At 50.8% G+C, this 12,289-nt stretch overlaps 1 protein-coding gene and 1 long non-coding RNA gene across 4 annotated transcripts in view; one reads left to right on the top strand and one right to left on the bottom strand.

The window, feature by feature from the left end:
- The window catches only part of LOC132661149 (uncharacterized), an 86,924-nt gene that overhangs the window by 26,109 nt on the left and 48,526 nt on the right, over positions 1-12,289 (top strand). Inside the window, exon 1 of one of the 3 annotated variants that reach the window (XR_009602083.3) lies at positions 7,655-8,159. The exons of the other annotated variants lie outside the window; for them this stretch is intronic. This is a non-coding gene — a long non-coding RNA (uncharacterized LOC132661149). Of the gene's footprint in view, positions 1-7,654; positions 8,160-12,289 lie in introns of those variants that run through there. 3 annotated transcript variants of the gene reach the window in all.
- On the bottom strand, positions 1,112-10,376 carry IZUMO1R (IZUMO1 receptor, JUNO). The gene is made up of 6 exons (XM_060605335.3): positions 10,286-10,376; positions 6,325-6,418; positions 4,886-5,029; positions 3,936-4,124; positions 2,621-2,756; positions 1,112-2,470 (listed from the first exon to the last, which is right to left on the bottom strand). Exons 3-6 carry the CDS (start codon positions 5,021-5,023, stop codon positions 2,202-2,204), a joined length of 732 nt encoding a protein of 243 aa, XP_060461318.3. The 5' UTR covers positions 5,024-5,029; positions 6,325-6,418; positions 10,286-10,376; the 3' UTR covers positions 1,112-2,201.

Genomic DNA, 12,289 nt, shown 5'->3' with positions numbered 1-12,289 from the left:
ATTTTTGAGAGAGTGAGCAAGGGAGGGGCAGAGAGAGGGGAGCAGAGGATCCGAAGCAGGCTCCATGCTGACAGCAGAGACCCTGATGCAGGCTCGAACTCACAAACCATGAGATGACATGAGGCAAAGTTGGACGCTTAACCGATGGAGCCACCCAGGTGCCCCCAGTCCTCAGTTCTTAAGAAACTTTACCTAGATGTGTTTTTGAAGCCACAATTCATTGACTCATTTCAGAGCAAGTGAAATTCCTGCTTCAGATAGTTAAGTGCTTTAGGGACCGCCTGATTTTCATTCAGCAATTTTTTCCTAGGTTTTTTCTTTTTAATGCTTATTTATTTTTGAGAGAGTCAGAGAGAGAGAGAGAGCACAAATGGAGGAGGGGCAGAGAGAGAGGGAAACAGAATTGGAAGCAGGCTCCAGGCTCTGAGCTGTCAGCGTAGAGCCCGAATGGGGTTTGAACCAATGAACAGCAAGACCATGACCTGAGCCAGAGTCAGAGGCTCAATGGACTGAGCCACCCAGGCGCCCCTTTTATTTCCTGCTCTTAACGAAGTGACCCTTTTCACTGGGGCTCAGACAGCACCCCCTTCATGAGGACCCCCAGCCCAGGCCCTGTTCTTACTTGGTTTCCATTGCTAGCGTCAGTCTCCTACTCTAGACTCTGAGCACCTCACGTAGGAGGACCGTCCTCACTGGTGTTAGAACACGAGTGCCCTGCCTGTAAGAGGTTCTGCTCAGTGAAGGAGCACAGTCAGGGGAGGCGTGGGAGGAATGGGGGTAGAGTTTAATGGACCAGCAGGGCTTGCTGGTGTGTGGTGAGAATGAGTAATCGTCAGCAAAATCAACTACCTCAGATGCAGACCTATTAGAAACGTTCTTTGTCAAAGAAAAGGTTGTAGGGAAGGCACCATCTGTGCTGAGAAGCTGCTGGGCTTCAGGCTCCAGAAGGTGCCAAGTGGGCAGGTTAGCTGCCAGTCCACTTCTAGAGAGGACATGAAGGCTGCCCCGGTGCCCTTTCTTGAGTTCAGTTCTGACTCTTATTCTTTAGGGGCTGGCACTGCCTGAGAGGCACAGACTAGACCCCCACAAACAATGGCATTGGCTTTTTTTTTTTTTTTTTAATTTATTTTGAGAGATGGCAAGCAAGCAGGGGAGGGGCAGAGAGAGATGGAGAGGGAGAAATCCAAGCAGGCTCTGCACGGTCAGTGCAGGGCCTGACACGGGGCTTGATCCCACGAACCGTGAGATGAGGACCTGAGCTGCAATCCAGAGTCTGCCGCTTAACCGACTAAGCCACCCAGGCACCCCGGCATTGGCTTTTTCCTCTTTCTTTTTGTAAGTTAAAATCAAGGGGGTCCAACTCCCTCATTCGTCTCAGGGGAGAGGGAAGCAGAGACAGTCTTAAAGAAAGGCCAAAGGACCTGCCAAAAGTCACATAGAAAGTTGTAGAACTGGATTAGAGCTCTGGCTTCTGAATTTCCAGAGCAGCCTGTTGTGATTCTGGGGTTCATCAGGACAGGAGACGCCTAAAGCAATGGAGGCAGTGGCTTCAGCCTTGCATCCACAGTAAAGACGATGGTCTGGGTAGTCCTTACCCTGGCTTTGGGTCTTTTGTAGGCTGTACTGCTCCAAAAGCAAAAGAGGTTGTGAGTCTTCCCCCCCAGGAGGTGTTGCGAGGATTGGAGAGGGCCAAGCACATGTCTAGCAGCTAATGGTTATTAGTTAAGTAGCAACCAACGTTGAGACTTCAGTGCAGGAGGCAAACGGACTCCCTCTTGGACATTGACTCCCTGACCGTAGAGCTAGGAGAGAGTGGGTCCCACAGAGAGAAAGGGCAGCTGCTGTTCTATTGGGAGCACCATTAGCTCTGCCAGGGAAGGGGGTGGGCATGCACTGGAGGAGATAGGCCTGGAGTCCCACCTCAGAGACCCCGACTCCAGCCAGCCATAAAGGCGGGAGGGGGCAGGTCACATTGACTCTCCCAACCCCTGAAAGCAGAGCAGAGAGGTGGAGGGGGGGGCCTAGCTCCGAGAGTTCACGGCTTGGGCACCAGCTCTGGCAACCTCAGCGTCCCTACCAAACCCGTGGCCTGTGCCGCTCCATTAAAGGAAGGACCCAAGGAAGGAGGCTGCCACGGCTGGCCTGACCCATAGCTGGGGGGGCTGGGGAGGGCATAGGAGTGTGGGAGGGAGAAGGGGCTTTTAGGATAGGAATGACAGGTACAGAGAGAAGGCCAGGAGACTGTAGGAGACTTCCCAGGGTGGGGCAGTGCTGGCAAAGAGGCGGGCCACGGCCACATTGGGGTTGTCCTGGGTGGGCTCAAACCACTTCTGCAGGCACCGCCCACTGTTCCTGCCCTCAGGGCTTGCCTTGAATGAGTTGCTCCAAATCTTCTCGCACAGGTCAGCGGGGGTGGGGAAGTAATGGGGGAAGGGGTGGCAGACAGCCCTCGCAGGGCAGCGGTTCTTCCCTGGGAGGGGGCCGGGTGGGGGGTGGGGGTAAATCGAGGCACAAAGTTACCTCCCAAGATTCCCACCCTCACATCCCCATCCTTTGCCCTAGGGGAGCATAGGGAGCTGGCGCTTGCTGCCAGGTGGGGGCCCTGTCAAGCACCACTCACCCCGACTCCAGTCCCAGTCGCCGTGCCAGTTGGACTTGCACGTGTAAGATGTGCGACAGTCTTCCCACCACTGCTCACAGTCCTCCTGGCAGAGTGGCACATCCAGGATTCGCTCTCCTGGCCCAGCCAAGTCCATCTGGGTGCAGGCATAGCAAGAGACAAGAATGCTAATAGCCAGGATCCAGAGATGATCAGTAGCTACAATGGTACTCTGCCAGTTACCGTTGGAAGATAGGGTACAGACTCCTAGGAAGTCTGTAAGCATTCCTTTACAAATGAGCACAATGAGGGGTGCCTGTAAGCATTCCTTTACAAATGAGCACAATGAGGGGCGCCTGGGTGGCTCATCGGTTAAGCGTCCAACTCATGATTTTGGCTCAGGTCATGATCTCACGGTTCATGGGAGAGAGCCCTGCCTCGGACTCTGCACTGACAGCACGGAGCCTGCTTGGGCTTCTCTCTGCCCCTCCCCCCACCTCTAAATAAATAAATAAACTTAAAAAAAAAAAACAAAAGAAAACCAATGAGAACAATGAGGCTAAGGAGGCTAAATGGTTTGGCCCCAGCTACACAGCTTCCTACATATAGGAGATGGGATTCAAAGGCAGCAAAACCTTGGATTGCAAGTAACTTGTTCTGCGAGTGTTCCGCAAGACAAGGAAATATTTCTTTTTTTTTTTTTTTTAATTTCTTTTTAACATTTATTTATTTTTGAGACAGAGAGAGACAGAGCATGAACGGGAGAGGGGCAGAGAGAGAGAGGGAGATACAGAATCAGAAGCAGGCTCCAGGCTCTGAGCCATCAGCCCAGAGCCTGACGCAGGGCTCGAACTCACAGACTGAGAGATCGTGACCTGAGCCGAAGTCAGACGCTCAACCGACTGAGCCACCCAGGCGCCCCGACAAGGAAATATCTCTAATAAATTTTAACTTGATAAACGAGTGATGCCTTGCAATATGAGTAGTACATGACACAGAATGTCACATGATCACAGCTGAGCCAATGGTTCTTGAAATTCACTTTGAAATACAAGTGCTTTGGATGGCAAGCAAGTTTCCAGAATGAATTATGCTTGCAAGCCAAGGTTTTAGTGTCGTCCCTTATCCTAAAGTTCTCATTTGTGCTCCCCTATGCTGCTCTTTGGGGCCCAGAGGTGGCTTTCTCTCCACTTTTTTCCCCAACCCGGCTTCTGACTCTGCTCTGGTCCGTAGGGGGACAGCGTGTCCTGCTCCTGCTAGCATCGTGGACCTCAGGCTCTTAGTAACAGGGCACTGTGTGGATGTGCCTCCTGCCTCCCCAGCCCAGCCTTCTGACCTTCCGGATCCAAGGTCCCAGGTTTGGGGAGCACTCATAGAAGCAGATAGCCTGGATGAAGTGCTTCTCACAGCCTGGCATCATCAACCCACAGTGAATCAAGCTGAAGTTGTAAAGCAGGGACACATCGAGGTGGGCTTCCCAGCTTGTGCTGGCCGTGCAGCAGGCATTGTCTTTCCAGGGGGTGCACTGAAGGTGGAAGAAGAAGCAAAAGGCAGGGGGTTGGATAAGAGGCAGGAGATGGAGGAGTGTCCAGGGCAGAGAGGTAAAAATGTCCCCTAGAAGAGGGCCTGGGCAAATGGGAGGACTTCAGGCCAGCAATGCCCATCTAGAAGGAATGGTGATAATATGTCAATATTTGTAGCCAAAGGGCTCCTGCACACCAATCTCCCTGCCACAGACTGCTGCCATTCCCTAGAAACAGGGTTTCCAGGATCTCAGCTCCTAAAGGGAACAGAGGAACCCCACGAGACCCAGAGGAGTGTGCGGCTGCCCTGGATGGGAGGGCACCAGAGTTGAGAAGAGCTTATAGGTAAAAATCAGCTCCACGACTCCTCCCGTGCCCCTGTCAGTTGCCTCTAGGGGTCTGGGGAGGAGTCACCTGAGTCATAGGTCTCCCCGGTGCCTATGGGTAGGAAGGCTAAAGAAGGGGGACCTGGTTTGTTTGAATGTATGCTGAACCAGTGATGGACCTCTTGGATCATGAGCTGCCCCTGCCCCTGTCCCCCAAGTGGCCGGGCAGCTCAGGTATGGGGACGTGGAAACACTCAACAGTTATGATCTCAAAAGGCCAAAGTGTCCCTCCAGTGGTCTTTGCCCAAATCCTAACATAAGGAACCAAGTGAGTGAGGGTTGGTGATAGTTCAGAAGCCATCTTGGCATTTGTGTCCCTTCCCTGATCTGCCAAAGCAGCCTCACTCCCGTCCCCAGGCAAGGTCTGGCCTTTGTACCTCATCGTAGAGCTGGTCTTCTGGGCCAGGCTCTCGCTTGTGGTGTTTGGTGTTCATGCAGACATCGAGCAGCTCGTCCCCAGCCCAGATGGGCACGACTGTCCACAGCCATAACACGAGCTGCCACCACCGTCCCATGGCCTACTGCAGAGAGGAGACCCACCTGCTTGTGTGATAGACAGGACGCCCGCTCCATTCTCTCTACTCTCCCAGGGAGTGAGTATGGGTTTCAAGGCTCCCTCCCTCAAATGATCATGACACTCTGGCTGCCCCTAGGACCTCTATCTGAGGCAGCATCATAAAACGTCAGGGCAGGTGAAACAAACCTGAGAGTTCTGACACCCACCCCCAACGGATGCACAGACACGTGAGTGAAATACCAGGAAGAGGCCAGCCCTGAGGTAAGGGAGGGTCTGGTGAAATGGCTCCAGCCTGCTCTGGGGGAGCTTTTCTTGGTCCCTCCCCTTCCAAGGCAGACTTTCCAACTCTATGACATACGGGCTGGAATTCAGAGTTTTAATTCTGGGTGAAGAACAGAGCAAATCACCAGATTCTACAGGGGATAGAGGGCATGGTGGGACATGGTAGTGGGACAAGTGCAATCCTTACACCATCGAGAGCCAGCCGTGATGGCAGCCCCTCTGCCTCCACCAGCTCCAACCCATCACCAACCCTCCTGAGCAGGAGCCTGGACACCCAGCGGACTTGCGGGCACCTCAGAGCCAGGGAGCATGCCCAGGCAGTCAGATGTGCCGGCCTTGTGCACCCAAAGTCAGGTCCTCACCACAGGAGTGAGAAGGCTGACTTTTCCCTTGGTGTCTGTTGAGCACTGTGTTTTCCACTCTGTTCTGGGCAGTGCTGGTAATGTGAGGGAAGGAAGTGAGAGACAAAAAGAAGAAAGGCAGAAGAGCACCCTGTCTCAAGTGCCCAACACTTTGGGAAACAGGGCTCCCTCAGCCTTCACCCACCCAGGACCCCTTGGCTCCCACAGTCCCCCAGGCCTTGCAAGAGGGACCACGGACCCATCAGAGTGAAATTGAAAACCTCTGGCCTCACCTGAGTTTAGAGCATCAAGCAGGCTGGGGATGGAGACCCCGTCCCGCTTTCCAAGCCTACCCTCAAGTCCAAATCTGCGGCTGCCCCCCTCCAGTCTCAGGCGTAGCTGCAGCCATCCCGTATCTTTAAAGAATCTGGTGCATCAGGGGAATTAGAGGAAAGATGCTCCTCCTTCCAGTGCTTTCTTCATACTTACTTTCATAGCAGGAGCCGCTCCCTCCCACCTCCAGAGACTGGAGGCTGCCATCTTGCTCATTTATCACCCACTCCACTTCCTACCAGCCCAGGTGCAAATACAGAGCTCCAGGTGGCTCCGGTTAAACACATCCACCTCACCGAGGTGAAGGGGTCTTCTGTGGTTGGAGCCTGAGGCTTTCACTTACTCAGAGAAGCAGAGACCAGGTAGTGGGTAGGATCCCGGGCTCTGGTCGGCTACTGACTTCCGCTCTTGGCTCTGCTCCTTGCCAGCTGGATGACCTGGAGGAAATGCCAAACTCTCTCAGTTTTCCTATCTGTATAGAGGGCCGTTTTATAACAGAGATTGCTGGGGGAACGCAGTGAAAGAGAAAATACACCATACGGACTTGGCATCGTGCCTGGCACAGAGTAAGTCTTAGCGGCTTTAATTCTTTTCCTTTCTCCTGTGCAGTGTTTCTCGCCCCGTTCCGCAGCTCCGCCTGCCCCTTTGTCAGCTCAGGTACCTGGGATGCACCCTCTGGTGGCTTGAGTAACAGTGACCTCTGTCAGCCCACAGGAGCTAAGACTCCTGCCAGGGAACAGGCACGGCAGCACAGTGACCCAGAGATAAAGTGGGGCCTTGGAGACCCAAGAATTTAAAGGTGTGACCAAAGCCCAAACCAACAAAACCAAAAAAGTCCCTCCACAGCCCACAGAACTGTCTCCCTTAGCATGCAGAGACCCTGTCCTGTGAAATATTCTGCAACTGTCCTCAGCAGTGATGATGCACACAAGGAAGTCCTTCTTAACAAGGAGAGGCTGGGAAACTGGGACAGGACTCTTGGGAGAGTCCCAAAGGTAATGAAAATGCTGGAAAAGGAGCCCCTCTCCTTGCCTGTTCTTGAACCCAGTCCCCTCTCCAAGGGACAAGCAGCCAAAGTGACTGACATGTTACCAACACATAGGAAATGAGAACAATAAAAGCGTTTTTATCTTTGAGAGAAACAAAGCCCCTAGAAACGACCCCCAAGCTGAATGCCCTCCTTGATTTAACTGTGGGGAGGCTGAGGCTCAGCTGGGGAGTGGGAGAGCTAGGATCCGAACTCAGGTCAACACCCCATATCTGATGCCTAAGGACCAGCTGACGGGGGCAGCCTCCAAGACTGAAGGGGTAGGGGCCATCCAGGTCTCAAGCGAAGTCTGTGTTTTAAAGAGTCAAATGCCACCATCAGATTGTGTGTTGGGAGACCTGTGCCAGCTTTATTTGGGAACAGTGATGGTTACCGGCCCAGCCTCCCGAGTCCCTGCCTTAAGCAGAGTTAGGAGTCCCCCTTTCAGGGTCTGATACCAAAGAGGAACTGCATTTCTGAAGCCTGGGTCTCTTTCCACCAGCGTCCACTCAGCAGGGGCAGAGCAGACAGGCCTGTCCTGTTCAAGTCCTGACAAACACTCACGGGCAGTAAGCCTTGAGGAGGAAAGAGCGTTGGGGTTTAACACTGAGTTTGCTGTAAACTGTGGACGTGCCAGGGACAAGAATCCAGGAATGAAGCGCAGGAGTAATTACTGAAATGTAAAACAGGTCCTCTGATAAACATTCTTCACGTGGAGGCAAGGAGGACGAGGAGGGGCTCGCTAACAGTCTCTAGGACAAGGCTGTAGGAAATGAGCTAAAATTACAGTCTGTGCGGGTTCCGGGGGAGGGAGGGATTATGGAGGCTGCCTCTCGGAGAACCATCAGGCCAACATCTGCTCCAGCAAAGAGGCAGTTAGCAGCCCTTGAAGAAAACTCATTTTTGCTCTATTGTGATTGAGTCTTCCAGAGAAATCTGTTTTGTAACTGAAAGCTGATAAATTAAAGCTGGCTGTGGATGAAGCCATTGAAAGCTGCTGACCCCAAACAATTTTGCTCTAAAGAAACAAAACAGAACACTTAAATTGATGAGAGCAGAGCAGCTCTCAGAAAGCAGCTCTCAGAGAGGTCTGACGAGAGGGAGAGCTGGGCAGGAGAGCCCAGCCCCGAGCAGGCCACCACGCATGTACGGTAGGAGCCCCTCTCCGGGTCCCCCCCCCCCCCCCCCCCCCACTGCTTGTGAGGTCGCCCAAGGTGCCCAGCCCCACTGAGTTCTGAGAGCAGACTAAGAAGGCAAGAATTCATGCCAGGAATCTCCTGGTGAGAATCTGAAGTCAGAGGCCAGCTGAAGGGGACATTGGTGATTCAGAGTTCTTAATGGGCCTCATGAGTTCTTCTTTTCACCCCAAAATCTATTGGCCATCTTTGACTTGACGCTTAATTGGTGTGTGGCTAAGGCAGGTTTGTTTACCTCTAGTCCTCCTTCCCTCCACATCCTTTCCATCACCAAACTGTTGATTTAGCTTCCTGAGTATCTTAAAAAATTTTTTCTTTAATTAAAACAGAGAGAGAGAGAGAGGAAGAGAGAAAGGGAGAGCATGAGCAGGGGAAGGGCAGAGAGACAAGGAGAGAGAGAGAATGCTAAGCAGGCTCTGTGATATCAGCGCAGAGCATGGGCTCCATCCCACTAACAGTGAGATCATGATCTCAGTCAAAATCAAGAGTTGAACACTTAACCAACTGAGCCACCCAAGCACCCCCCTCCCAAAGGATCTCTTCAATTCGAATTCTTTTATCCCTGGTTCTTCCCAATTCCTGGGCTGTGGCCACGCCTTGCCTCAATTACTAACTGGCTCCCTTGCCCCTTTCCAAAACCTTTATCCAAGCAGCGGCCAGAGTGATCTAATTTCCCAGTATTTTACTATGAAAGTTTTCAGACATAAGGAAAGTTGAGAGAATTTTACAGTGAACCCCCATATAACCACAACTTTGATTTTGCCATTACCCTTTCGCTATATTTGTCCCACATCTAGCTAGCCTTCTGGTCATCCATCAGTCTTCCTTTTAGTCACCAACATCCTCCTAAATAATTTGTGCATCCTTATCATTAACCAGAGTTCAATATTTGCCTGCAGGTTTTTTCGCTTCAAATTATTTTTTTTTAATGTAAAGATGATTAGGGGCACCTGGTTGGTTCAGTTGGTTAAGTGTCTGACTCTTAGGTTCAGGTCATCTGGGTTTGTGAGTTCGAGCCCTGTGTCCAGCTCTGTGCTGATACCTTGGAGCCTACTTGGGATTCTTTTTCCCTCTCTTGCTGGTGCGCTCTCTCTCTCTCTCTCTCTCTCTCTCTCTCTCTCTCACACACACACACACACAAAATAAATAACTTTTTTTTTTTTTTTTAAAAGAAGGTAAAGATTAAGCTACTCCCATGTTTAAAACCCTTCTAGGCTTAAGGTAAGTCCCAACCTTAACATGTCACAAGAGCCCTGTTTAATTTGGTCCCTATTTACTTTTCCATGCTAACCTGTGGTCCTTTCTCTCACCTGCCTTGCAGGCAATCCTCACCCCTCAACATCCCTAACTTCCCATCACTCTCCTTTGCCTGGCTGTTCTCTCAGAGCTCACTCTCTGTGACTGGTAACTCCTACTGGCCCTTTAGCTCAGAGGACAGATGGCTACTCAGGGAACTTGTGTGGTTCCCCCCAGGATTGGTGAATTGTTCTCTTGGGGTCTTATGCTTGTCACCGACGTGGAATTTACCACAGGAGTACTCACAGTGTCAAACACAGTGCCTGGCCCAGAGTGACTAGTCAATACATGTTTGCTGAGGAAATGGGCAGAAAATACCTGCATAGAATAAAACTATCCACGCGCTTCCCTAGGTTAACCTGACCTATCCTCTCTCCTTGCCCTTCCGTCTTCCCTCCCTTCCTTTATTCCATCCTTACCTGGAGTTTAAAATGACCTCTCATTTTCTGTTCCCTGTCTTCTCTCCTCACCATCCTCTTTCTCTCCCTTCTCTCCCCCTTCTGGCCTCCCTCCCCCTCCGACTTCCACCTGGGAACATCTACAGTTTCTGGTGAGTTCTGCGAGATCTCAGTGCGTCAGTGCCCTTTCGTCACCATGTGAAGAGACCACTTTCTAGGTCTAGCCACCACAAAAGGAAATGAGTGTGAAGCCTGTCAGTGTTGAAGAGAGTCCAAGTAGGTTGAAACAGAAAAACATCAAAGTCCCACCAGAAAGTGATTAGCTGAAAATCGGAGTTGGAAGAAAGGTATGTCACAAAGAACAAATGTCTTTACTCGCCTACTTACTTCTCTTCTCAGGCTGCTGGATTCTTTTCCCTTCAACATGGTTTCCCCAGTGCCAGCGTCTCACTGTGACATCCAAACCAGGTTGCTGCCGGGCGGCTGGGAGATAGGTTTTAAGAAATAACTAAGGTTTGCAGTTTAAAATGTGCAGCTGAAATCAATACATTGTCTCTCTCAATCCTCCTGGCATCCCTCCCCGCAAATATCTCTTGACCTGAAGTTTCACCCCAGCTACAAACCTCTCTCTCTCTCTCTCTCTCTCTCTTCCCAGGCTTGCTTCCTAAAAACACACCTGTGTGTGTTCATTGTGGCTTCTTTGTGTCACCTCACATTCATTTATGAACCATTGGTGTTCAGCTTCTGCTTGCCATCCCATGGCATCCACTCTTGCCAACTTCACTAACAACCTCCAAATTGTTCTATCCTAGTTGACCTCTCAGCTGCCTTTGGCCAACAGAATCCCTCCTACCTTCTTAAAACTCATCTCCTCCTTGATTCCCAGGGCTCCTCTGTGTCCTGGTTTCCCTCCAACATCTCAACTTGTCCCTTCTCCGTCTCCTTGGTAGGCTCTATTTCCTCCATCTGCCATTTAAGTGGGTTTTTTGAACACTCTCCTTGGGCCTCTTTTCTTTCTACTGTCCATACTCTCTCTGTGCAACCTTACCCCCAGTGTAGCTTCAGTGATCTGTCTCCTCTCTGCAGGTGACTCTTAAATCTCTCTCCAGTCCTGACCTGTAGAATGGCAGATATGTGAGGGTGTCTACTGATCTATCTCCAGGAGTATTTTACTTGGATTTCCAACAGGCGCCTTATACTCAATATAACCTGGTTGTTCTTAGCTCTTCATTCAATCTGCTTTTCTTTCTTGGTTACTGGGACCCTCTCCCTCTAGTCATCCAGGTCATGGTCCTGGAGTTATCCTGGACTATTTTTCCTCTCCCACCTCATGCGAATCCTTTAACATGACACACAGAATTCTTCATGGCTTGGCAATTGGCTACTGCGGAAGTTCCTCTTCCTCCCAATCCCATCCTCACCGGACACACTTGCCATGCTGAAATCCTTGCTGCTATCTGAATTTGCCCCTGCCCTGTACCTTAGCACCTACAGCTCCATCTGCCAGGAATGACCTTTCCCGGCTTCTTCACCCAAGTACTCTTCTCTTAGGGCTCCACTCAAGCAGCATCACCTCTTTGCCCCTCCCTAGGTTAGGGTCCCTTCTGTGGACTCCCATAGGTTTCCATACTATTTTTTAGTATTGGTCTAAAAATACCTCTATTATGATGCCACACTATCCAAGAAGGGGATTACAAGGTAGCATAATCTTCTGCATTGCTTGCCTCCCTATGTAGATTTGGAGTTCCCTGAGGGTAAGGACTTTGTCTCCTCCTTTGGCTACTAGCCTCCAGCACAGTTTATGGTGTATGTAAGAGCCTCCAAACGTTTGAATAAATGAGTGAGTGGTATGTGCCACATCTGACGATCCACAGGGGCCTGAACTTGTATGTAGAACCCAGTCTTTTTGAGCCTGGGGACAGTGCTGTTTCCTCAGGTCCAATTTCCAGCACCCGTCCCTTGGATGTTTCATCCCACCTGCCTACTGTATTTAAAATTGAAAATTTGTCTGGGAAAGCACAGACCTATGTGTAGCTCCTCTCAGAGGATCTTGAAACATTCCTAAATATGTTCATTTAGATTGGGACAAATTTACATGGTTATAATACGTATGGTTTAGATGGTTTTGAGGTCCTGTCCAGGCATGGCTGCTTAGATCATGACTCTTAGCACCACTGTACTCTCCCTCCAGCTCCCCCCACCCCCAACAATCTATGGGACATGAGCCAATGCTGGTGTTAGCCTTAAAAGAGACAGGGGTCCCAAGCCCCAGCTAAACTGATCTTTAATACTTTCAACATTCTGTGGTCACTCTTTCTCAGGTCTCTACACATGCTGTCCCCTTTTACTTGGGACCTTACCCCTGTCCTCAACACTCTTAGTACTTATCAG

This window comes from Panthera onca, chromosome D1 (assembly GCF_046562875.1).
Source record: "Panthera onca isolate mPanOnc1 chromosome D1, mPanOnc1 haplotype 2, whole genome shotgun sequence".
Lineage (NCBI taxonomy): Eukaryota > Metazoa > Chordata > Mammalia > Carnivora > Felidae > Panthera > Panthera onca.
This window is presented reverse-complemented; position numbering and strand designations above follow the sequence as displayed.

Bases quoted from the DNA above. Each gene is read 5' to 3' on its own strand.
- IZUMO1R (XM_060605335.3), bottom strand. From the start codon at position 5,023: ATGGGACGGTGGTGGCAGCTCGTGTTATGGCTGTGGACAGTCGTGCCC. The intron at 4,125-4,885 runs GTACAAAGGCCA...TTCCACCTTCAG, and splicing joins AAGACCAGCTCTACGATGAG to TGCACCCCCTGGAAAGACAA. The intron at 2,757-3,935 runs GTCAGAAGGCTG...GCCTGCACCCAG, and splicing joins TGGGACCTTGGATCCGGAAG to ATGGACTTGGCTGGGCCAGG.